This window comes from Biomphalaria glabrata, chromosome 10 (genome assembly GCF_947242115.1).
Source record: "Biomphalaria glabrata chromosome 10, xgBioGlab47.1, whole genome shotgun sequence".
NCBI lineage: Eukaryota > Metazoa > Mollusca > Gastropoda > Planorbidae > Biomphalaria > Biomphalaria glabrata.
Window position 1 is genome coordinate 29,130,831 of NC_074720.1, and position 27,417 is coordinate 29,158,247.

General features: G+C 37.5%; 1 protein-coding gene across 2 annotated transcripts in view; it reads right to left on the minus strand.

Annotated features, from left to right (window-relative positions):
• The window catches only part of LOC106080019 (signal peptide, CUB and EGF-like domain-containing protein 1), a 53,019-nt gene extending 26,810 nt beyond the window's left edge, over positions 1 to 26,209 (minus strand). Inside the window, exons 1-5 of one of the 2 annotated variants that reach the window (XM_013241298.2) lie at positions 25,661 to 26,209; positions 11,638 to 11,757; positions 7,106 to 7,228; positions 5,859 to 5,981; positions 660 to 785 (exon numbers count right to left, since the gene is read on the minus strand). In XM_013241298.2, the coding sequence (XP_013096752.1) occupies positions 660 to 785; positions 5,859 to 5,981; positions 7,106 to 7,228; positions 11,638 to 11,757; positions 25,661 to 25,757 (589 nt within the window). In that variant the 5' untranslated portion in view covers positions 25,758 to 26,209. The remainder of the gene's footprint in view (positions 1 to 659; positions 786 to 5,858; positions 5,982 to 7,105; positions 7,229 to 11,637; positions 11,758 to 25,660) is intronic. The other variant, XM_013241299.2, reaches the window with a different exon arrangement.
• Between the last annotated feature and the right edge of the window lie 1,208 nt (positions 26,210 to 27,417).

Sequence of the window (27,417 nt, forward strand, 5' to 3'; positions counted from 1 at the left end):
GGAGAGCATCAGTCTGATTTCAGTGTCGAGGGCTATGCCTTTGTCGGTCCAGATTATTTTGAGTTTTGCAAGTGCTGCAGTAGACTGTGCAATTTTGGACAGTGGTTCAAGTTTGGTTCCTTCATCTGAGACATTAGTTTAATAGCTCCAAGATATTTAAAACTTGTGACACTTGCCAGCTTTTCGCCACCAATGCTGATGTCAATTTAAAAGCCTTGTTGGCTATTGGTCAAAATTTGATTTTTTTTGGCATTGATTTGCTTACCCTATGCTGCGCTTGTCTTTGCGCATCACCAAGTCAATAATTATGCTTCTGTCCTTGCAGACCATCTATGTCGTCCTCAAAGCTCAAGTTAGTAATTTTTAGTAATTAGTATAATAAACTTCTTCTTTTAAAAACAAAAAGTCCATAATAACCATTAGCACAACTTTCCCGTTGCGCCCTTCGATCTGTACTTTGTGTATCAGAGATGCAAGGAAAGGAGTCATGGTTCTCATCTAATTTCAAGCTCAACCTGCAAAATGATGCAAGCCTTAGCCACCACCATGAAGACTATAGATCTACCATCTGAATGAACTACCCCGAGCCAAACTAATGCGTTTGTGAACATGTTAAATTCACGTGGATGTTAAAAATAGAATATGTCAGGTCTACTCACGAACACATCTCTTCCCATCGGAATGTAGAAAGTATCCAGTCCTGCAGAAACACTCCACTTTGTTGCTGGTGGACGAGGTCCTACAGTTATGATCACAGCCATGCATGATGCGACACCATTCTCCAACTGATAATTGAGAAGAGAAGAAAACAACATATTATAAACACACTGGTATTTTTATGTTTGGAATGAGAGCGATAGACACTGGAGAGGAATTTAAAGATTTTGAATAGAGATATATATAGTGATATATTTATATATATATAAAGAGATATATAAATACACATATACAAATCATACATACACACTTTGCCTGTTAACCTAAGTAAAAATGTTTATGCGTTTGAATAATTTTGATTTTACACTGATGCGAACGAAATTAACGTTTTTTTTTTAACCCTTTTTAGCGGCCCCCAAAAGGGGAAAAGACGCTATTAGTTTTGTGCGAAATGTCTGTCCGTCTGTCCGTCCGTCCCGTTTAGATCTCGTAAACTACAAAAGATATTGAAAATCCGACATCACAATATTTTAGACCATTCAAAGTTCTGATGCAACGGCTACTTTTTTTTTCCTGAAAGCGAAAAATCTAATTTTTAAAATCAGTTATGCAAGCAGTTTTTTAAAGAGAAAAAGCTAATTAGTATGCAATATAAGTTAAACCTACTTTAAAACGAATAGTAATCTTCATTTTTATGAACTTTTTTTTATTGCGGAACATTGTGCGACAATAGGCCTGGCTTCCGAACAATGGTTCAAGGGTTCGAATCCTGGTGAAGACTTGGATTTTTAACTTTGGAATCTTTGGGTGCCTCTGAGTCCATTCAGCTCGAATGGGTACCTGACATTTGTTGGGGAAAAGTAAAGGCGGTAGGTCGTTGTGCTGGCTACATGACACACTCATTAACCGTAGGCCACAAGAACAGATTAACTTTACATCATATGCCCTATAGACCACAAGGTCTGAAAGGGGAACAAGTTAGGCCAGGTTCACATCTATTTTTACATTCACTTTCACCTATCCTTTGATCTGCGGGACCGTTGGAGCACTACACAAGATCTGTTAACCTTCTTTCTCCATTCTTATCTCTCATTTGTCTTTGATATTATTTCATTCGGATGTTCTTTCTGAAAATATTGAAGCCTGCCTGGGTGGACCACTTCGGGGGCCGATTTTGAGTTTGTGTTTCTACACAAACTGTCTTTTGTAACCAGGGGCGTAACTAGGGATTTGGGGGCCCGGGGGGATTGACCTCTTTGGGGGCCCCTTGCATTTTGACATTCGACATATGACATGAGATAATGTACGCAAAAATATATAAGCCCCAAATCAAATTGGTTCAGTATATCAGTAAACGTAACAAAAAGTAATCATCAAGACTCTTTTAATGAATAATACCGTTGTTTATTAGTTAAATAATGCACAAGTGACAAATCTAAATTGATATCGCTTCACGTCGTGCATTTTGTGCAGCAAAGACATCTATAACATTAACTACATCGATACTTTCTAGTATTTGTGACTTCACTGACATTAAAACTATGATAAGCCTTTCTTGCGTCATTGTGCTCCTGAGATACTTTTTGATGAGCTTGAGCTTTGAGAATGATCTCTCACATGACGTAATGGAAGTGGCCTGAGTTAGCGGTATTCGGAGGAGGTTGCAAAGTCTGAGCACACGTAATTACCATATGAAGCCTGTTTCCTCAATATGTCTATTGGTGATTGTATTATAGGTTTGTTGATGAAAAGTGCTCGTGCATCAATGACATCATTGAAAAAGCGATTTTCCATTTATTTCATCATACAAACAGGAAAAGTAGCACAGTTTGTCACAAGCGTGTCTTCTAACAGGTGTCTTGGCTCAAGAAGAAACCCAAAGGTATCCATTTTCTTTCCAGCCTTTGGAATCTGCCCTTCATCTCCATATGAAATCTGTCCAGCACTTCTGTCGCAACACGTTTGAATTGCAGTTGTATTGACAGTCCTACATTAGAACTCAACTTCCCATCAAGTCTTTTCTTTCATATGGTTGTTTTGATTACAGGGAATCCATAGTATTCACTACCTTCTTTTGCTTTTTTGGTGGATTGGGTTTTTGTCAGTTTCTCATCATTTTGCAGAAAGCATGAAAGGGTACTAATTTCTTTAGCAGATTCCCGTATATGCAGTCCAGACTTTTGTAGTTTCTTCCGAACTATATTAATTTGGGCACAGGAGCTTTGACCAGAATTCAAGATAGGCAAAAAATTCGTAATTTTCCACTGCATGAAGAAGATTCTGTGCTAATATTATATGGCATTACGTCATTGTTGGTTGTTTATGTTTTGTGCGAAAGCAAAAGGATTCAGAGTATACAAAAGTGGGAAAGATCCATATCTCGTTATGCTCGAGTATAGAAATACTCCGATAAGTGGACTGCCGTATTCACCATCACAACTGCTGACGAGTAGAAGACTCAGGGAATCATTCCAACTGATCGCAAACTATTGAAACCATTGGTAGCTGAAAATGCAGAGACATTACTCAACGAACGACAGATGAAAAGCTAAGTGAAATATGATGCAAAAGCAAGACTACCTAAAGATTATTCTGTCGGAGAGTTCGTCTAGGTCAAACATGGCAGAAAGCAGTTGTCATAAAAAAAAATTCAGCACCTAGATCTTACATCATAAAGACAAACAATGGAATAACATACAGAAGAAATCAACGCTTTTTAAATAAGAGTTTCGATGAAGACATCTCTGGGTACTATGATACCGATGAAGAAAATGAACTGCAAACTGTTGCTACAAACGAAACAGACAGTTATAGACCAACGTCTAGAGAACTTGTTCAGTCAAGACAACCAGAAGTGGACGAATTGTTAAAGTTCCTAGTAGACAGTGCCGGTCGCAGTGAGCGCCGCGCTTTCATAGGCCCCGCGCTAATTCCAAGTGTACATTATTAAATTAAACAATTACAACGTATATAAAATAACAGGGTTTTCGCGACCTCCTGATTTTTCAGGGCCTCCAGGAAATCTCATGAAAAGGCAAAATATACGATAAAGTCCTGAACTTTTTTTGAATTTATTCAAATCTCCTGAAGAATAGACGAAATTGACGTTTTGGGGTGCCAATAAATAACAAGTGGCATTGCGAGGCTGCGAGCTTTCATTTGATAAAAATTTATTGCAAAGACGAAAGTAGGCCTATTTTCTAATTCAAAAAATAACAAATTTTGACATTATGCTTATCCCTACCCAGACTAGGCCCCGCGAGATCCGTTTCGCATAGGGCCCCGCAAATGCTAGGGCCGGCCCTGCTAGTAGATATCACTATTAAGAACTTTAAAAGGAAGGGTGTGATAATAACTTCAATAGGAAGGATGTATTAATATGATATGATATTACCTCATTATTTTTTGTTTATGTTTTGTGCGAAAGCAAAAGGATTAGATCATTAGATGTAAATAAAAAGAGAGTTTCCATTGGATTGAGGAAAGATGAATAAAGGGGTAATAACTCGAGTGTGAAGTTTAATTCTGAAATTATAGACGCCAAACCCGAATAATGGACAATTTTAGCATTGTTAAGAATAACTTTTAGTTATACTCAATTCTGTAAATTTTGCTTCAAGGTTAATTAGTGTAGCCATATAATACTCGCCATTTAGATCTATTATTAGTAAAGGTAACAAGATACCTGGAATTGGCTGCATATCATGCAGTTTTATTCGTGGCAACAAAGTCTAAATTATAAAATGGAACCTACCTTTAAAATCTGATCTCTGCGGCAAAAATATTTTTAAAATATCCAGGTTTAGTCTTTGTGATAAATTTAATCCATAAATGTTGATTAAAAAAAGACACCCGTTGACACTATTTGTCAATCAAATATATTAATTTATGTATTTACAAATAAATTTCGGACACCCATTTGGGGGCCCCCCCTAGGTGGGGGCCCGGGGGGATTTTAAAATTCTCCCCCCCATCCCCCCCCCCTTAGTTACGCCACTGTTTGTAACCTTGTTTTTTTTTAGTTCAGTGATGTCCAGACTATGTCGACCTATAGGTCATAGAAATGTCCGACTATATAATATATACGTCACAGACACTTCACGTCAAAACAAAATCGTCCAGTCCAATGGAACCGATTCATTATTCATTGTAGCCAGGGGCGGACTGGCTATATGGCCATTCGGGCAAATGCCCGGTGGGCCTGTATCCAAATGGGGCGGTAGGACCACAGTAAGTATCTTCTTTTTTGAAATCACATCGGTATTTTATAAGATAAGGGCCGCATGGATGCCACTATTAAATTGTTAAATTTTTCATAGTATTTCTTTTTCAGGGGAAGGGGTCTCTAAGCGAAGTATTTTCTTTAAAATCTTTTACAGACTCTAGTAAGGCCTACTCATTTAATCTAACACATTTTCCGAAATAATGTAATAGCCTACATCGGTAGTGCTTCATCCTTTTAGGGCCTATACACTTTACGATTAAAAAGCAACATAAAGTCTTTATTTCTTATAAGGACATAGTGTTCACTGTAGGCATGTGTACATCTATCGATACATTATCAAATTTAACATAATGATTTTGAGGACAGGTATACCTAGAACTGGATGTCCATCATATAATGTACAATTTATGGGCCGGATGGTTTAGAAATGCCCGGGCCGGTTTTGATACCCAGTCCACCCCTGTTGTAGGCTGTATTTTCGATTGGCCACATAAGCACCGCGTATCGGGCGGGATTTGACCGAGACCATTCGTTACAGAAGGCCTGAACACTGAACTGCAACGTCACAACCTGTGGGCAGTTTAGACCAATAGCTCATTGCCGCGTCGTAGAAACCTGTGACGTGGCGACGAACTATTGGTCTAAACTTTCCACAAGTTGTGACGTTGCAGCTCAGTGTTCAGGCCTTCTATAACGATAGGTCTAGATTTGTCCCGCGTTCCGTAGTTTGAGCCTCACTGTTTTAGTTGGAGTTAGATTTCTCTTTTTTCTTTCAGATATCGGGTTTAACTACATTTTTATGACAGACCAGTCTAGACAAAATATCATTATGGTAAACATCGTGGAAACGTTACAAATAAAACATGTGTTTTTGTGTTGTTTTTTAAGCCAACCCTCAACTTTGTTCACCCCTAAAATGTACATGTCTATGTAATTCTATCTGGACATGTCTATGTAATTCTATCTAGACACTTACATTCGCACTGCTTCCCGGACGAAATCAGCGAATAGCCTGAATTACACTTGCACTCAAAACTCCCAAGGGAGTTAACGCATTGGTGAGAGCAGCCTCCCTTGTTTTCAAAACATTCATTTTTATCTGTGAATTGAAAGAAAACATTGAAACGTATGAACTGTACAAGAGGGGGGGGGGCGTATTTCTCAGCAAGAACTTTCTTCAAGATATTAGAGCAGCGCTCTAAGGGGATTTCATAAAAATGTAGCTATGTTTTGTTTCAGTACATACGATCATTTTATTGGTCCAAACAATTGGAAATTCTCAGTATGACAATTGTCCAACCCAGCATTGCTACTATAACAATAACATTAGAGATGCAAACACGAAAAACATACATGGAAACACATTCTCATATACAAAACCAGCCCTTTTTTGGAATTTGACTTCTGTATACTTCTCGGAGACGACAGATGACCTAGTAACACCCTTACTGAAAGTGGAATAAAAGAGTTTTGAAATGTTTCTGTTTTAGCCTTAATGAAGAGGAGACGACCACGTGGTACAGAGCGGATGTAACAGTTGTTGGACGGGTGCGGATTGTCTTTAAGGATCGTGTGCGTTTTTGGAAAGGCATCTTTCATGAAAAAGTTCTTAAGATCACAATTACACATATAATTTATATATGATAGTGAGAAAGAAAAGATTTATGGACGAGAGCATTAAAAATAGGTCGAGTGGACAAGGTCATCTACTTCTAGTGCTCAGGTCACGATAGCGCGATGGAAGGCAAGGTATAATGAATTAAGATGAATTAAGATTAAAATTATGCCTGTTAGGGTATGGCCTTTGCTCATTGGTCTTCTGGAGCGCTGTAAGCTGCTTGGCCGCTAAGCAACTCCTTTGCACTTTGAGCTGACGAATTAAAAAAAAAAAATCAAAAAAAAAATCGTGGAGACCCACTCAGCCTCGAAACGTATTGAGGTCTCACATTTTGGCAAAGCCCGGCTCTGAAACTGGTTGTAGAGTAATGTCTTTATTTTGGTGAAAACTAAGATAAATGATTATTCTTTAAAAAGCAATTAGGGTTTTAGCGTCAATGGACTTACTAAGTCTCCCTCACCCCCATCCCAAATAACTCTGATCTAGCATCAACCATTTTGTTTTCCTACCCACCAGCCTCACCCTAGCTGCTTGAGGACAAGCCTTTTCCCTTCTCTGTTCAAGAGGTGCAGTCCCCACTATTAAGAATACATAACTGTCAGTACCTATGCAATCTTTGCCGTCCGGTGCAAGAATAAAACCGTCGTGGCAAGCACATGTGTAGTTACCCGGTGTGTTGATGCAGTTCTGTGCACAGCCTCCATTCTCATCGTGACATTCATCATCATCTGAAATAAGTCAGAAAATTTAATGGTCAAGAATGCTGGCACTATCTATAGACGCCACTAAAAAAGCACATTTTCAGATATGTATATTTCTTTGTAATCCTCGAGAATTTTCTTAAGACTGTAGATCTATAGCTAGTAGAATGCAGGAATATAGATTACTTTTATGGAATATATATGACGAGAGACAGGGAGTGAGAGAGATAAAAATATAGATCTAAAAGTCGGTAACTGATTAGAGAAAGTTAGACACACAAAGTAGGATTGTTAGAATAGGGGGGGGGGGACGTGAGGAGTAATGAATGACAAACAGACCTATATAGAGAGACTGGACAAAGCTTGTAAAGAATAGACAATCCTAAATCAGATGCATCAGAAATGGCTAATAAAAAAAAAAGAAAACTACTAGATTTAGGTCTAGATGTCTAGATTTTAATTCTAGATGTACAGTCCATACTAATGTTCATTGTAAACAACAATAAAGAAAAATCCGTGGTCCATTGATATTTGTAGCAGTGCTGCATTTGATGCAATGACCATGGGCGAGCACATTGAGATTATTCTCCAGTAGAATTGCGACTAAAATCTAGATCGGACTATTCGAAAGGACAATATCAGACATATTATCTGATGAGTTCTCCAGGAGTCATAGAATGATTGCTTAGATTTGCAACTCATCTTTTTGATGTACGGAGTGGGAACATGGGAATAGTGTTGCATTTAAATGATTCAAGCTGAAAATCACAAGTTTGGTGTGAAGAGGATAGTAACAGAATCCTTAGATTGCATTGTTGAAATCTCTGTTTGGATAGCATAGATAAAATAAGTGAGTTTAAACTGTCTGTCTGTCTGTCCGTCTATATCTATGTGCTGATATGAAAGTTGTTTTACTTTGTGTTGATCTACTGAAATCGTATTATCAAGGAGTTGGTGTCGAGGGAGGGCGAGAAGAGATGAAAAGGGGATGGAGGGAGAACGGTAGAGGGGAGGGAGAAAGAGAGAGGGGGAGGGAGAAAGAGATGAGTGAGAGAGGGAGAAAGAGATGAGTGAGGGAGGGAGAAAGAGAGAGAGGGGGAGATAGAGGGAGAAAGAGTCAGAGAAGAGGGAGAGAGAGAAGCAAGAGAGTGGAAGAGGGAGGGAGAAAAAAAGAGAGAGAGAGGAGACAATAAATAAGGGAAATTGGTAGTGAACAGAGCTATAGAGGAGAGAATGAGAGAGAAAATAAGAGAGAGAGAGAAAGGGGTGGGGGAGGTAAGAGCGAAGGAAAACCCTTTAATGTTTATCAACAAACTGCTGTAGATCTTTATGATCTTCTGTTTACAGAATGCTGTCAGCTATCTAGTTATTTATTACACTCCAGGAGTTTTCTTACTGCCTCAGATACAAATATGACAACCAGTATCTCCTCCAACTAGGGCCCGCGGGAAAGATTTAGCCCACAGTTCTGTTGAGACTACGTACAGCTACAGCTATTTCTTCTTGCTACTTTCACGGAACATTATGCGCCATTGAGCATTGAGCCAATACCACTGTTACCACTCTAATGTTACCATAATTACAAATGGCTTAAAACAGATGAATGTAAGATAGAGGGCCTAGCAGTACACCAAGCAAAGTGACGTACTTAATAATGATCAAGTATTTCATTTCTACAATTCTCATGCAGATTCCGGTACAACCGGAGGACTCTTGTCTATTGAATTGTGATCATTTTATGCCAGAGAAAGAAATGTTATGGGAAAGAGCCCAAAATGCTTGATAAAAAGAAATATTGACTGGAATGAGATCCCTTTACTTAAGATTAATGAAGTCCAATATTTGAATGTAATATAGGCCTATGTATTGTCCAGGAACACGAGATCATTCCATTTTTTTTACGCTACTTGGTAACGAAAGAAGACCAGAAAATAAAACAAATATCTCTTATTAGTAGCTGGATAAAAAGGTGAAATAACTAATATATGAATTTATGGAGAAGATGTGTGTTATTTTAATAATGGAGAAAAAACATAGACTTATATATACTATATCTAGACTGGACATGGAGATTTTTTAACACTACAAAAAAAAAGTCGTGAAAATTTTTTTTAAAGTTGAAACAAGGCGTTGTTTTGTAAAGTAGTTATAAGAAGTAAAGCTATGTCTATTTTTTTTTTCAACCCTAGCCTATGTAACATATAATTTAATTTTTAGATCTATATCTAGTAATTGAACATTAAAGATAAGAGTTCCACGGTCTCATAATTATTATTTTGCAAATTTTAGATACATAATCTAGAAAGATCTAGGTAATCAATCTATTTAAATGTACATAAGATGATTAAAATCAACAGACATGAGTTATTTCGATCTAGGATTTTTGAAACATTTATCTCAATGGAAACTAACAGGATATGGCTTTGTTTCATATATTAGCCTGAATATATAGTTATGTGATTAATAGCCCATTCTAAAGAAAATCCGAGAAATGATTTTGCATTATTTCTAAACTTTGAAAACTAAAGATCATTACTTTTCTAAGACAAAAGATTGATTGGGGCGACTTCCATTAGAGCTTGAAAAAGAGTTACGTACATAAAAATCTATATATATATAGGTCTGTGAATCGATCAATCACGGATAAGAATTTGTTTCCGGTTTCCAGTCTAGATATAATATATAAGTCTATGAGAACAAGCTTAAGGTCTAGGGTTACGTATGTGTGTACGTATTGTGTGTACATATGTGCATGCGTATGTTTTGTTCAATATGATGAGACACTTGTTACAGTCCTTCCTAATACTAATTGTAATCTTCGCGTCTACCACGCATGTATCATGGTAAGAAGTTGGCATGTTGTGATGTATAAAATGAATGTCCGATACTTCAATATTATTAGTATTGATCATTGTAAAGTTTCTGACTACTTCATAAACTCGTCTTGGATCGGGCCTGTTTAGCTCACGCAAAGGATGTTAACAAGGGCGAGACCAATCGTCATAGAAGGCTTGAACACCGACATGCAACGTCACAACCTGTAGGCAGTTTAGACCAATAGCTCGTTGCCACGTCACAGGTCTGTACGACATTGCAAGTTAAAGTTGAGGCCTACTATAAGGAATTGTCTCGCACACACACACACACAGAGTATGTAGTTTCTCTTCCCCCCCCCCTCCCCCCCAATTTCTTTCTTTGCTGAACTTAGCTTTAGTTGTCTCCCATTGTTTTACTCAAGACTTGAATAATAGGACTACTTAAAGAACAGATAGCGCTGGCTGAGACGCTACAAAGCTGTTATCTGTAGACCAACGTCATAAAACAGCATGTCTGGACACCAATTAAGTTGCGCACTAGTTGGAAATGCAGACTTAGGACAGAGAGAAATGGTGCAGCTCGTATAATAAGGCATTGTTTTCCAAAGGAATGTTGCTGCATTGTAGGTGGCCACCAAGATCACAGCTTTCGCGTTATCTGACACAGATAAAACCGTTGTCTCATGAGGGTCAGTTTAGTCTGCGCCTTTCTTTGACGGTTAACTTTTTTATGGGTCTCAAATGTATGCACTGGGGGCCTTGTTTTTATAAGAGTCAAAACCAAGCCTTTTAGAAGACTTGCCGCAGCGTGTTTTTCCTTTTGCAAGTAGAAGCAATCTACTAGACGGTCTTTAAGAGCCCCTGGGTAGCTCCTCTGAATGCCGCCATTATTTGAGCTTAATGGAACATTTCAGTACGTTTGAATACTTGCACCATAGAATCCCATTTTAAAAATGTGTAAATTTCATTTGAAGTGAGTGGACTTGCATGAAACATACTTTGTTACGCCCAATTTTTACACCCAATATGTTACAAACTCCCGTTTCTGTGGCCAATGATTAGGCCCACATAATTGCCAACTACATTTTACCTTTCTCCATCAAACGTGACTGGATCTAGGTGGTTCTCGTTGACTTCCTGTCACGCTAGATCGGGCAAGCTGTCACATTGTAAGTCTAAATTTGACCTAATAACTACCACCTCCGAGTTACAAAAAAATGTCCTAAGCAAAAAGAAGTAGATCTAAACAAAACAATATTTGTTTTAGAATGACTCTAGGCGATGGCTTGTTTTAACATGTTTATATTATATGGTTGTCATTTGTTCTGAAGGATCAATTGAAAGAATGTTTATTGAAGTCATAATCGCTGATATAGCTAATATTAAATACACTTTATTGTGACTTTCTAAAGCCTCTAGTCTGACGTCAACAATAAAAAAAAAATAAGACAAAGGCTTTAGTGGATTAAAAAAATGTCATTTGACTTTTGACATCGGAATTCCAGCTTCTAGTCAAGCACTGTCACTCAATCATGTCTTCGTGACATATGTCGCTCTATCAACCCAAACATTGCTACATGATGTGGCCGACACGTTTATACAGGTTAGTGACAGACTTACCTTTGCAAACTTTTCCGTCCCCGTTATATCCCGGCTTACACTTGCACCGGAAGGACTTACGTGTGCTGAGACATATTGCATCTTGGTGACACGTGTGAGTTCCTAGCTCACAGTGTTTGGCTGGAGAAGGAGGGAGGCGGATAGAGGTCAACAAAGTAGCACCATCATTAGACGAGGTCAAGTAGTGTCATTGACATGACGATATCATCTTTACTATACAACTCATTATTTGCCTTTAAATTGCTTTTAAAAAAAAATCTGCTTTCCCTGGCATAGATATAAAAACTTTAATATTTACATTTTATGCCCTAAAATTGTACTGGCATTAGCACTGACCAAAAAATTAAATACAAAATAGGAAACTATTGTAGATTAAATGTTTTAATAGAGTTCTAAGTTCTAATATATTCCAATACCTTTAGTTTTAATTCGTTTTTGTAAGTAAATAAAAATAAATGTGTCTAGTGAAAGTGTCTTTTCTTTGTTAATTGGAATTGATTTATTAGAGCAGTCCAATTATGAAAGAGCCTTTTTTTTAACACAATTTTTTTTTTTCATTTTAAGCAATTTTTTTTTTCCAAAAGTGTGAATTTCTATAAGTAAATTAATAATTGTCTTTCTAATAGATTGTTAAAAACTGATAAATGAATATCAATATTTATAATGAACAAAAGATTTTTTTTTTTGTTTTTTTTTTGCTAAAGTTATATCTAGATTCTCTAGATCCTTTTAACAAAATTCAGAGAAAGCCAATTTAAATATATTCATTTTCTTAACTGGCTTGGTGTTATAAAAAGTATGCCAGATTTGTTAGCAAGTAGAAGCAATTATTTTATTCCATTAAAACAAGAAAAAAAAAATACATGTAAAAAAAAAATCTAAGCGTGTTAATTTTAATTGAATGCCAGTTAGGATTTGCAGGCAAGTAAAGGCAAATTAGAGATAAGAAAAAGTGGCTATTTTTAAAGGGAGTCAAGCCAAATGAAAATGAAAAGTAATGATGTGCATAAAAATGTTGCCTCTGCAACTCACCCCCTCCTCTTCATAGAGCATCCAACTGATTGAGGTTATGCTTGAGTGTTAGGTTGATTGACATGACTGTATGCAAGGCGATTAAGTTAAGATGCTTATATTAGCAAGCCGGTAAATAGGTACAAACACCAAAGCTGGTTAATGATGAAAGTTGAGTTTAAGCAAATTATATAAGAAAAAAAAAGAAAATTATTCCAAACGTCACGTGTCTGAAAACAACAAACTGAAAAGAAATAAGTTGTCCAGAAATTTGGTGAAGAGATTATTTTGATCACCATTCGTAGCTTTTACAATTTGTAGGTAAACATGGGCCGCCAGTGGCTTCTGAACCAAAATAATCTTGTTATTTCAAGTATTTAAGCATTCCAAAAGAATACCAAGCTGTTTTGTTATTACTAATATCAAAACAGTTTTGTTTATTATCAGCTACAATTTAATTGCCAGAGAAAAGTATTTAAACATAAAAAAAAAAAAATGGTGCTAAGCTGTTTTGTTAATAAAATATCAATATCTATAAAATATAAAATAATATATATATATAAGATAATACTTAATCGGACTTGCCACTAAAATATGCTTGTAGACATTTTAGAGATTTTCATACATAGAAGAGGGTTAGTAGCAAGTTATTTTGGGTGTATCTACTTGTACAGAATACGAACATATTGCTAAGCGAAGTATAAGCCATATAATTGTTGTGCTCTTTTCAGAACTGTAGAACCAAATTTCTTTCGCTTGGAGCACAAGGTAACGTTTCTGAGTAAGTTGGCAACAGTATGGCGTCCTTGACATTCTGTCTATATATTTTCTATATATCTTCCTCTTTTCATGTTCCTACTGTCATTAACTTGAAGTCTAAAAATCCCCAATTCAAACTGACCATTGATTTTTCGGTTAACATGACGGAATTAGTTTTATCGTCAACAAATTATATATAAAGAGAGCAACGAAAATTCATTTTAAAAAAGTTAACCGAGAACTATCCCATTCCTATTTTCTTACTTTTTTTTTCGAATTAGATGCTAACGCTTTTTCTCTTTACAAAGCTTATTGTCAACTTACTCTGTCTTTCTGTTTGTCTGGTAAAAACTTTGTAAGCCTACACGTTATTTCTCCGACACCCTATCGCGGATCAAGCTGAAATTGTGCACAATTATTTCTTTTACTTGACAACACAGGTATTGATAAAAAAAAAACAACCAATTAGTTAACTTTCTAATTAATTATTTTGTTTGGTATCTCGAACAAGGGAAAAAATAGTACTTGACTGAAGTGGTATAAGCTGAAGAGTGGTTGGTATACCGGCTTGAGGAGGCGTGAGCCATGAGTTGGAATTTAGGTCGTTCATCCTCCCCTTGATACTTTAAAAACCGATTACAGTAAAATTCACACAGGTTTCCCTTTCGTTCTCCCCCCCCCCACCCCACTCCTCCGTTCTCCCTACTGGGATAGGATCATAGGGTAGTGAGAAAACTAAAAGCATAAAACGCGATAAACCAAAAATTGGTAAAACTATTTCTAATCGCACAGATTTATTGTTGTTGGTCTGGCTCTATTACAAATTGAATGACAGCACTGACCCAAACTTATTTCTACAATTACACTTGCTATAAGCTTTTTTTTTTTCAAAGAATTTTTATCTTCTTGTTTTCCTTTTCTAGAGATTTCAATCCTTGTTTCACTCTCCCCTCTCCCACAGTAGACCTCCTTAACTCAAGAGTAAATAATCAGTTAATTGGTTTGAGAAATAACATGATTTTAACGTGACAGCATCTTAGGTGTGGTACTAGGTCCCAGAAACTTTGTCTTAATGAGCTGTCAGATTAATGGACCCTTCCTTGTAGTCATAACAAAGATAATCATTGGCGGAGCAGGAGAGGGAAAGAGGAAACACTTGCATATGGAAGAATCTCAAAGAAAAACAAAAGGAGTGACGGGTAAAGGAAATATAGGGGAGACCAACAAAAAAAAAGGAAAAAATTAATAGGAAAAAAAATCCAACATTATTTATTGGATCCAATGTTTTGATAGCAGCTTTAGGGCCGGATTTAATAATTCTCTCCACTCAATCTCTCCAATTTGTTTTAAGAACAATATTGAAAGAGTCATCCCCTTCTTATTCGAAGATAGCTTTTTATCGTAAAAGACCTTGCGAGCCATAGGGCAGATGATGTTAAGGTCACCCGTTTCTTTGGCCAACGGTTAACGAGCAGGGTGTCATGTGGCCAGCACAACGAACAACCGCCTTTACTTTCCCCAACTTAAGTCAGGTACCCATTAAATCCCGAAATTCAAAATCCCAGTCTTCACCCAGATTCAAACCCCAGATAAGCCCAGATTCGGAAGCCAACTGCCTAACCGATTAGCCACCGCGCCCCCGGCTTTTTATGAATGTTAAATAGCTTTAGTTCCTAAGCATACTGTTTCCTGTTGCAAACAGCGAAATAAAAAAAAAATAGTTCCGTATTTTGATGCTAAGAATTACGCATCACACTGAAAGACATGATCAACAGACTGAAGTCATAACATTTTCAGTAGCAGTACAAAGTGACCTATCCATACATTAAATAATACGCCATTATCTCATGTCATGATGTCGAATGTCAAAAGAGATCAAGGCCCCCTCCCCCGGGAATCCAAATCCCTACCTACGCCGCTGAGTCAAGTCAAGAATATATTTTTTATGCATATGCACACACACACAAGGTAAGGAAACTACTGTCATTCAATTTGCCCCAGTCAACCCCCCCCCTCCCTCCCCTCTCACGTGATGTATTTGTCACGTTAGTCATTGAAGAAACTGCTTCACAAAGGCAGGTCAGCAGCTGACAGAAAGCCTCTTTAGAGTAATTCGGCTTTAAGTTTCGATTTTTTTTTTCATCTGCGCTGTAATCGTTCGTATTGGGCGCTCCATCCGAAAAATACTTGAACTAACAGAGTCTCTGTTATGGAGTGTATAAGTGTCTAGTGTCTGATGTGTGTATAAGTGTCTAGTGTCTGATGTGTGTATAAGTGTCTAGTGTCTGATGTGTGTATAAGTGTCTGATGTGTGTATAAGTGTCTAGTGTCTGATGTCACTTTTGGGAGGGACTGATGCAGATGTTGGGAACGGCGCAATTCCTAGCGGAAACATGACAAAATAACTTGGGATTAATGTGTGTTCAAAGCATTAGTTTATAGTGAATAGGGCCCCCTTTATAAATGAGTTGACAACCTGCAATTTGTATATGTTTTTCATTGAAATTAAAAGCTGTAAATATTTGTGAATAAAATTCATGTTATTTTGTTTAAAAAGAAATTTTCCTAATTTGGTTCAAATTTCTGTATTTCGTACGCCTACAGGGTAATTTGGACTAGTTGTCAGAAGCGACATCCCAACAAACAAGCGCTAACCTTTCACGCAGTGGTTATGAAAATAAAATGTCTTTGACTATAATGTGTCTTTGAAAATAACGTGTCTTTAAAATAAGATGTCTTTGAAAATAAGATGTCTTTGAAAATAAGATGTCTTTGAATATAACGTGTCTTTGACTATAATGTGTCTTTGAAAATAACGTGTCTTTAAAATAAGATGTCTTTGAAAATAAGATGTCTTTGAAAATAAGATGTCTTTGAATATAACGTGTCTTTGAAAATAAGATGTCTTTGAAAATAAAATGTCTTTGAAAATAAGATGTGTATGAAAATAAGATGTCTATGAAAATAAGGTGTCTCTAAACATAAAGTAATATGAAGATAGGCAGAAAGTAAGGTTCACCCCCCAGACTATTGAAACGCAAACTACGCCAATGAATACATCTGAATTCCAGAAAAAAAAATGTTGAGCAATTTAAGTATTTAGCTGCTGGTACCTTTCATAGCGTTCTCTCTCTCACCCACACACACATTAGCTGCTGGTACCTTTCATAGCGTTCTCTCTCTCACCCACACACACATTAGCTGCTGGTACCTTTCATAGCGTTCTCTCTCTCACCCACACACACATTAGCTGCTGGTACCTTTCATAGCGTTCTCTCTCTCACCCACACACACATTAGCTGCTGGTACCTTTCATAGCGTTCTCTCTCTCACCCACCCACCCATACACCTAGGGGTTGAACCAGTAATAGTCACACAGACAGCGAGACTCTGCCACACATCCGTGTTTATTTTATATACTCGCTAACATACAGATGTATAAACAAAGTCGGGACGACTCTTTTTTTAAGTATCAATTAAAAAATCCAGTCGCTGAGACATTCTTGCTACCAGACAGTCAAACGCCATAGTCGTGTGCGCGCAAGCACACACACACCTACACACACACACTGAACGACGTATACAAATAAAAATAGAAAAAAAAAACAGAAGGAGCTCAGCCAAGAAACCTAAACAGAGAACAGAAACCACGTGACGTTTAAACACTAAAACTACGGCATTTCATTGCCAAATGAACAATTCTTGGTGAGCATTTGAAGAAATCCCATGCGAACGGCGAACAGGCCGCTTTGAAAATTAGATCAAGACAGATAACTCTGGTGAATAGCTGGTCAACAATGAAATAGTTACTGGTCCTAATCTCATGTATCTTTATGATCTAACACCAATGTAGGCCAAATCACATTATCTTGTTTTAGCCATTCCCAAAAAACGGGAAAATATTGCTATATTATTAGAGAATTGTTTGCAATTGTCCGTCCGTCTGTCACTTAAGAAAACCTAGAAACAAACTAAATCCAAATGTCTGCTCAATATTCTAAAGTCTGCTCTTGATGTGCTTATTTAGCTTAGCGACGCACAAAAGTTAACGAACTTTGAATGCGACATTTAGTGACGTCACGGATAGTGGGGTTTCGTTTATGTGTTATTTTATTTAGATGGCATCAGAGCTTTGAGGCGACAACATCGAGACATAAACTTCTATTTAAAGTGTTGAACGGTCTGGACTTTTCACGTGTAGTTGATATTGTGTTGTCTCTGTCTCAATAGAATTCGAAGTTATACCACGTGATACGCCCTCACAAGACACTCAAACATCTCGTGAATAATTGAAGTTATAAAAAAGGCAGACGCATCTAACAGTGGCAATAATACACAACATATTATAGCATGCATCATAGTCAGAATGGATTTAGTTGTATGCAAAGTGTTCGTCCGCACAGGGCCTCCTCCTGCCTGGCAGCAGCGCTGACAGAGTCCTCGTGATTTTTCTTTACCAAGAACCCAAAAGTGGGTCCTTTATTGGCAATCAGCAAAGAGTCTCAACATTCTAAAGTCTGCCCAACATTCTAAAGTCTGCTCAACATTCTAAAGTCTGCCCAACATTCTAAAGTCTGCTCAACATTCTAAAGTCTGCTCAACATTCTAAAGTCTTCTCAACATTCTAAAGTCTGCCCAACATTTTAAAGTCTGCTCTTGATGTGCAGCTGTTTCACTTTCTGATGGCATGAAATTTACTTATGTAAAATGACGACAGAAAGTTACATCCACCCCCCCTTCCCCTTATATTTGACTACTTGTGAAAGTACATATTTTGTAAACAATACATAGCTATAATGTCTTCCACATTCTTTTCCCTTTTTTTAAGGGGGAAAGCCCCATTGGCGTAGACAGCGGGGGGATGGGTTCGGAGTTCAACCCTCCCCACTAAAATGAAATCCCCCGGGGGGGGGGGGTTGTGACTGTTGTTTGCTTTAATTTTTTTTTTATTAGAGAGGAAATTTTAATGCTAAACCATCACTTGCCCCAGCGTTGCCAAAAGGGGTTTTGAGGTTAAAAAATCCATCTTAAATAAAAGAAAAACAAAAGCAAACTATAGTCACCAAATCCCATGAGAGTAGTCAAAGGGGTCTTGAGTTTAAAACCCCCTCTTCATAAAGAAAACTAAAGCAAACTACAGTCACCAAATTCTATGAGCGTAACCAATGGAGGTTATGAGTTAACAAACCCTCTGCAGAGGGTTTTGAGTTTAAACCCCTCCCCTTTTTCAATAAAAAAAAAACAACTAAATATAGTCACTAAATTCCATGGGCGTAGCCAAGGGCGATTTGAGTTTAACCTCCCTTCCGGGGGGGGGGGTGAATTTAAAACCACCCACTTCGATTGTGTATTGCAGAAAAAAAAGATACAGAAAAGTTCCAAAACATGAAGTGTATTAGAAGTTTTGGGCATATAACCAGAGGTGAACTATGGCTACGCTTATGTCAGTAAGTACGGCTATATCACTAACTTCTTTATATATGCATTACTTTTGTGTGTGTTTTATTGTGTATGAAATCCATGTCCAGATGTTTTAAGGTGAAACTACAATATGTAAACTAATCGAGATCCATGTTTTTATATAACAGCTCAAAAGTTGCTTTCGTTTTCTTTGAAATGGCAAAGTTGAATATCTCACTAGCAGTAAGTTCTCTGTTAAGGGTAAGGCGTCTCTGAACAGTAAGATGTCTATGAATAACAATATGTCTCCGAACATGTTAACATTAAGTGTCTATAAGATTAAGATGTCTGTGTATATTAACATGTCTCTGAGCATAAGGATGTCTATGAACATTAAAATGTCTTTGTACATTAAGATGTCTATGAACAATAAAGCGTTTTTTAACATTTAGGTGTCTCTGAACATTGAGGTATCTATGAACTTTTATGAGTGTTTTAACGTGTCTCTGAACATTGCGACGTTTGTGTCTAAAAGCATTAAGATGTCTCTGAACATTAAGATGTCTAGGAACAGTTAAAAGCCTCTTATCATATAGATATTTCCTGCATTCCTCTTTAATCTTCGGACTCGAATACAAGCCAATTATCATATATATATATATATATATATATATATATATATATATATATATATATAAATGCTATTTTAAAACTTTAAACCAATAGCTTTTCCAATTTTAAATTCTATCCAATCGGCCACGTAGACTCTTCTTTGACTTCAATAATGGAATGCTAGTTTCTGTTACATAGCGTATTAACTGTGTTGATTTTAAAGTAAGCAAGTGGATCCAGAAACCTGACCAAGTGGTTAGGTATCCAAATGTTTAGGCCACGGAAAAGGTTTAGACTTGGCAATGCATTGATTTGGGCAAGATTGGTAGAGACATTCTTTCTGACTCTCAACTGTTTATGAGTTCTTCACCAACCTTGTTTAGCGTTTGTCTGAACCACGTCTCTCTTCTTTTCTTCTTTCTATCTCCATAGCACATTGTGTTCACTATTTCTAGTGGAGCTTAATCAATGTCAGTATCATAGGTCTACTCTCTACAATACTAATCCCTACTTTTCCCCCTTGCTTCAAACTATAAAGAAAAATATTCTTCAGTTTCTCAAATCCAATCCCTCTTTATGAGCAATGTGTATTCTTTAATAGCCGAAATGTCAAGATTTTCACAAACGCACTTTCTAATGACGTCATAAGTGAACGCAAAGAAACGAGAAATATCCGGGAGACAATAAAAAAAAAATACCCTTAAAACCTTTACGAGTAGATCTATTGGGTTCGCGGCCAGTCAGGTGGCTATAGCATAGTCTAAGAGTTATCTTTATTCGTGAACGCCTTTGTACAGGGGTGGAGACAGTAATGCAAACATAAATATATGTTATTACAAAGTATCTAAGTTGTGCATGTACTTCATTAAAGGCTGGGTGGATAGTTGAAATGTAATTAGTTTAAACAGGTGGAAAACAGGAAAAACTTGACAATGTTTAGCTTTAGCTGCTCTAGCCTACTATTATTTGATAACCCATTAGATGCTGAACTATAAGCTGTTAAATTATCATTAGCTAAACTATACGTTGTTAACTAATTGACTATCTTCCGTAGGTGCAGAGACGGTCTGTGGAGATGACTGGTGGAACAATCACCCCATACCCCACGCCGTAGGGACGGCCCCGCGGGTAAGGGGTTTCTTTGTCCCTTTCAGCCTATACTACAAATATGAGGGCTTCTGTCACGTGGTGGCTGAGGTAGAGTGTAAAGGGTTTGGCTTTGGAACCAATGGGTCCCGGGTATGAATCTCGGTGAATGTTGGGATTTTTTTTTTCAGGATTTTTAGGACGACCCTGTGTCCACCCAACTCTAATGGGTACCTGCCATTCGTTGGTGAAAGTAAAGGAGGTTGGTCATTGTGCTGGCCACATGACACCCGTGTTAACCTTCAGCCATAGAAACAAATGACCTTTATATCATCTGCCAGCAAGGTCTGAAAAGGGTACTTTACTTTATTTTACTACCACACATTCTATATTACCGTATCAATCCTTTAGAGACAGAGATACAGTATATTTAGGCTTTATAGTACTGTAAGCACCCTAATAATTACGATATCGCTCAACATCCAATCAAAAGAAATGGACTTCCTTCCGTGATTTATAAAGAAGCACTGTTTGGTTTAGTGCGTTCTGGTTTTCTGTATTTCATTGAATCAACGAATCAATACTAACAGCAAAATGTATTGCGTACCTTTTATAACAATACTAAAACCTACGGGGTTTGAGCGTTATGTATAAGCTTACACTAACGAGTTCATTACTCTCAATGGATAGTTGTTGTATCTTTAGTTTCGACGCAGTCTTCAGCGTGCAGCTTTCACAAACGTACAGTGAGGAGAGATTTGAACCAAATTATTTGTTACTTATCATGCGCGCTGATCTCACACTAAGACAGTAGTTCTCAAACTATTGTCCGCGGACAAGCAGGGGTCAGCGAGACGACCTCAAGGGGTCCGAAGAAAGGTGAAATTATATTCATTTAAAATATTTTCTTTCTTATGAGCCAAACTATCTGATCGGATAATTTTGAATAATAATCAACTCGCCATGTTTAATATGTCCATTACGACTTATGACGACTTAAACCAAAGATTTGAAGACATTCCTTTCTTGGACATTCTCATCTGGATATTAAGCCCTTTTACGTGTAGACCATTTCAGATCTCAATCACAGATGAATCCATTCTAATATTGGAGCATCTTATTGAAATATCCACAAACGAGAAACTTAAAACCTTTTGTTTAAACAAGAAATTCTGGTTTCAAAAACAGATTCCAATTTCATTTCCTTCATTGAGTCATTATACAGAAGTAGGTGGCTGCTTTTCCGTCTTATTATTTGATAAAACTTGGATTCAGTGCCTACTGAACTACGTGATAAAACTTCGATTCAGTGCCCACTGAACTACGTGATAAAACTTGGATTCAGTGCCTACTGAGCTACGTGATAAAACTTGGATTCAGTGCCTACTGAGCTACGTGATAAAACTTGGATTCAGTGCCTACTGAGCTACGTGATAAAACTTGGATTCAGTGCCTACTGAACTCCGTGATAAAACTTGGATTCAGTGCCTACTGAACTACATGATAAAACTTGGATTCAGTGCCTACTGAACTACATGATAAAACTTGGATTCAGTGCCTACTGAACTCCGTGATAAAACTTGGATTCAGTGTCTACTGAGCTACGTGATAAAACTTCGATTCAGTGCCTACTGAACTACGTGATAAAACTTGGATTCAGTGCCTACTGAACTACATGATAAAACTTGGATTCAGTGCCTACTGAACTCCGTGATAAAACTTGGATTCAGTGCCTACTGAGCTACGTGATAAAACTTGGATTCAGTGCCTACTGAGCTACGATAAATAAAAGAAAACAACTAGAAATATGCTGTTGCTATTTGCAAACATTCTTTCAACAAAATGTTGCTGTTTTTTTACAGTTGTAATTTATATGCTATGCATTTATGTATCTTTTCCACTTAGTGGTCCATGGGCAAGTTTTGACTCTACAAAGGGGTCCCCCCCGGTTCAAAACATTTGAGAACCTATGCTCTAAGAAATTCTAGAGTTTCACTTTGGTGATTGTCTTGTACGAGGAAGTTCCTTCGCAACGTGACACTGAATGTGTGTACAAGAGTGCTGCTTTTGCTTGCCATGAATCTGCTTTCGTTTAGATAGTAATTGTTTGTATTCATTACGTTACTGATAACTCTAACCTGATCTTGTGGGATTGATGAGATGACAGCATGTCACGTGGTCACAACAGAATTGCTGTCTCTGACAGGTTGCTTAGTGTTGACCACACATTTGACCAGAATGTCACCAGATGTCTACAACTAAGCTGTCACCTACAACCAGGACGAAAGTGTGACACCGTCCTCCATCTCTCTCTTCTCTCTCTCTCTCTCTTCCTTTTTAATCAAACATTAATCGGAAATCCTAAACAAAAATGTGGTAAAAAACATCCTCACGACCTAATCGCACCTGGTGCAAGGCTGGAACCCAAAACTTCTGGTGCTTAAGCATTTCTCTCTCTCTTTCTCCCTCTTTCTCACTCTCTTTCTCTCTCTCTTATTCTCTCTTTCTCCCTCTTTCTCTCTCTCTTTCTCTCTCTCTTTCTCTCTCTCTCTTTCTCTCTCTTTCTCTCTCTTTCTCCCTCTTTCTCTCTCTCTTTCTCTCTCTCTTTCTCTCTCTCTCTTTCTCTCTCTTTCTCTCTCTCTCTCTCGCATACAAAACTATTAACAATTGCACTCTTCCTCTTTTTTTCTCTAGATATCTAGCTCTTTTTTTTACACACACTCACTCACGTACACCCTATATTGAACATTGGCATGATGGCCAGCAGCCGTGATGGTCAGCTCGGGTCGATGACATTCACTAACACTGTGTACCATGTACGAGTCAATGGCTGGACGATTGCTGGAGTTGTTATTTCCATCAATGGGTGAATCTAAGGACAATCACACACACACGCACACACACAGACACGTTTCTGGTTTGACTTGACCAGTGGTCATTCATGTGCCAGTATGACGTATTCAATTTTCGTCATAAAACTGGTACATTGGACAATGGTCAATCTTATTCCCCCTACCTTCCCATGACAAGTGTGGACACATTGGTCAGCCAGACGTGTTAGCGAACTGTTAACACCATTAATCTTACGAAATGAATTAGGCTACAGTTTACGCCACATAAATCTAGATCCACTTGGACAAAACGGACAGCAGTTTTTTTCAATGACGTCATCATGTAGAAATTTCTTTGCTTATAATATTGGAACAGTTTTGAAATGAAATACAATATAGATCTAGTATTAACATGTTGATCCTACTGAAACATCAAACCAGACAGGCAGTGCCTTGAAATTCTTTTAAGTGTCTAGTCCTATGTAGGCGTATTCATTCTTGAAAGGCTATTTAGTGCTAATGTAGTCCGCAAGGTTGTCATTGCCGGAAGTGGTAATAGATGTAAGCACTCCACTACCTATAAAAATGCTTCCTAATTGCATGCGTCTCAAATAGCCTCTGACAACCAGTCCAACTCCTGGCCTTCACGTGTGGCTCAGATATTATTGAGTCCGGCGGAACTGTTCTCACTAACAGGAGAAGGGGCAAAGGCGAGTAACTAGTGCCTTAACCAGTAAGCTTCTGGCAGGAGGGGCTCGTTAGCTGGCTACCCACCTAGGAAAAGGAAAACTCTGAATTAAAACCTCGGTTGTATCGCAGCTATACCCAATCATGAGAAAGGCTTCGGGAGTCAACCCTGAAGAAAAAATCAGGAGCTGGCGACCCTAAGGCAGTTTGCAGCACCCAGTGCTACATCCTGGCAGAACCTGCGACGCCGCTGACCCCAGACTGTATCGGCACTGCAGTTCCTTTGGATACATCATCTGCGTGGAGAGAGGTGAACTGATGTGTGAGCGACATCGTTCCGACCATAACTAATGCTCAGGCATTCATTTCATTTCCATGAGATGATCCATATTCGCTTCGCGACTGTAGGAGGCCATAGAAGTCCTATTAAAATGTATATAGTTGTTTTTTTTTTTTCAAACATTATAGTCTCGCTTAGTTTTTGTTCAGAGTATATTTGTACTGTATAGTTTTGGGACTATTTCGTGGGTACACAGTACACACGGTGCACTCCATTAGTTCACTTCAAATTTTAGAATTATATTAAATTAAAGCTGGAGAGAGAGAGGGGGGAGAGATTGCCCGGAGAAAAATGGGGAGACAGAGGGATTGGGGCTTTGAAGAGAATAGAGAAAGTAGGAAGAGAGGGAGAAAACCCTGACAGGACACTAGACACTATGACATGACACTAGACACTATGACTTGACATTTATACCCAGACCAACAGGTTGTTTGGTTAGTTGCATACATACATGTAGGCCCGCATAGTAGAAATACTTAATTATAGGTAGACAGATAGATCGATAGATATAAGATAGAATAGAATGGGAAGATAGACAGACAGACCGACAGACAGACAGATAGATAGATAGATAGATAGATAGATAGATAGATAGACTGTCCAGTTTATTCCTTTAACTTCCCTGCATGCTGTTATAGCTCTATAAACATATATAAAGAGAAATCTACCGCTGAGCTGTTAAAAGTAGAGCATCAACAGTTAATTGTTAAATATGAAAGCAAAAAAATATATTTTATATAATCTCATGCTATACACATAAGTAATAAATTGTGACTTTTAAATATTTTTAAAATTGAGATCTACATTTAGCTAGAGACTTCTAACACTATTAAAAAAAACAACAAATGGTAGTGGTCACTACTTAAAGTGCTGATATACTTTCAAACCAATAACTCGACTGTTTTCTATCTTCATCTAGTTAATAGCTCAATGATTAAAAAAAACATTTTCCAAGCTAATAAAAAATATTTCAGGAACATGTTCTAAAAAGCTAAACCATTTAGTTACACACATAACTATGCATTTATCTAATCCTAAAAATGTTTGCCATTAAGTTTAATGCATGCCTATACATAAAAATAGGCTTACAATGTAAGTGAAACACATATCTATGTATTTATATTTCTTAGAACGTTTGACCCTTATAGTAAACACATATAGATTTATGGACTCAATTCACTAGTCTATGCTAGGATTAAGGATATTCACAAGTTTGACCCTTATGTTAAACACATATGTATGGACTTTACTCACTGGCCTATGCTAGGACTAAATCTATGCTAAATATATTTCTTACCTTTGTTAGTTGTTGAAGGGCTCTTCCCCTCGCAGACTAGAGCAATGACCATCAGCGTTAAAAATAGCCTTAGTAGACAACCAGTGGTCAGCTTCATGCCGGACAGTGAGTAACCAAACGTGTAATCCTATGCATGACATAATCTCCAACTGCGCGTATATATCACCAAATGTCTTGTTCTATTTCTCTCTCTCTCTCTCCTTCCTTCTACGACTCTCTGCTTGAAACTTCTCCTCGGAGCCTCTTTAGTCTTCGTTTCGTTTGGAACTCGTAAAAAAAAAACTATCCACCAGGGGAGAGAATAAAAAAAAGAAAGCTAAGAGAGGAGACGAGAACGGGGAACAAGTGAAGGGTACAAAAATCTTTCCTCACACAACAGAGCCAGGAACTAACGGCTCGGGCTGCCACCCTTCTCCCGCCCCAGTGGCGTGGCCGCGGTGCATCAACAGTTGATCGATGCCGTTTGACAGCAAATACCACGGACCCGCTGGATGTCCCCCACAGAAGAGTCTCTCGCTCCACTTTCCCAGAAATGTGAACTCCTGATCATCGCGTGAAACAACACGGGATTTGATACAGACGCGAAATGTTGCCGACGAGTGCTGTTTAATCACTGCGCAGACGATACGGAATCGCCATTTGTTTTCGTTAGCGGTTTGTGTGCGTGTGTGACTGTGTGTGATGTGTGTGAGTGGGTGAATCCTTCGCGCTAATACAGGAAAGAATTCATAGGCCTCTTAAAAACGCGTGCAATTTAATACAACGGACGTCGCCATCTAGATTTAAAACTAGATCTACTTGACCAGTGGTCAAAACATGTTCGGAGTGTTGACTTGTTCGGTCTATCTAGATCTAGATTTAAAACTAGATCTACTTGACCATTGGTCAAAACATGTTCGAAGTGTTGACTTGTTCGGTCTATCTAGATCTAGATTTAAAACAAGATCTACTTGACCAGTGGTCAAAACATGTTTGGTCTATCTAGATCTAGGTAGCACCAATATTTGTACAAAGCGTCTATCCATTAATTCCGTCTCTCTGTCTGGAACACATTTTGTACATGTTAAGTTAACTCCATGCACAATTTTATCTATTGTTTCTAACAAATCATGGATCACAATGAAACAACTAATTTATTAATTAAATTTTACAGTATAAAGATATATGGCTGTAAATGTGCCGTTCTTTCACTTAAATTTGCTTTTATCAAAAAGTATTATGTATATATATATATTGCTTGTTATCATCGTGAACCTTCAATACTTATTCTTACTAGCGTCAAATAATATTTTTCTTGGGCAGGCTGAAAAGAACAACATGCAAAATAAAAAAAAAAGTTTAAAAAAAATCTGAGACAAAGAACTGCAAAATCATTGCTCTCTATCTCAATACTGTAGGAATAGTCTCCCTTTTTTCTAAGTAAAAAACTAATTTATTATCCCTAATTCATTAACTTTGTTATTTTTAAATATTGATTTATGCATTGTCATCGACTATGAACAATTATGCAAAATTTCAACTTGATCCGAGATTGAGAAGTGGACAAAAGCTTAAGAGAGAAGTAACTCTACATATATGGCTACAACTCTCAATAAGAAGCATTTATCTCCACTTTTTGATACCAAACAAAATAATTAATCTCTAATCGTAAATTGAGTAGTCAACTCTTGACTCATAGATGTTTTGTTAGGTAATAATTAGATTTTGAACTTGTTCAGAGAATGGGTGTGAGAGAAGTAACGTGTAAAAAAAAACTG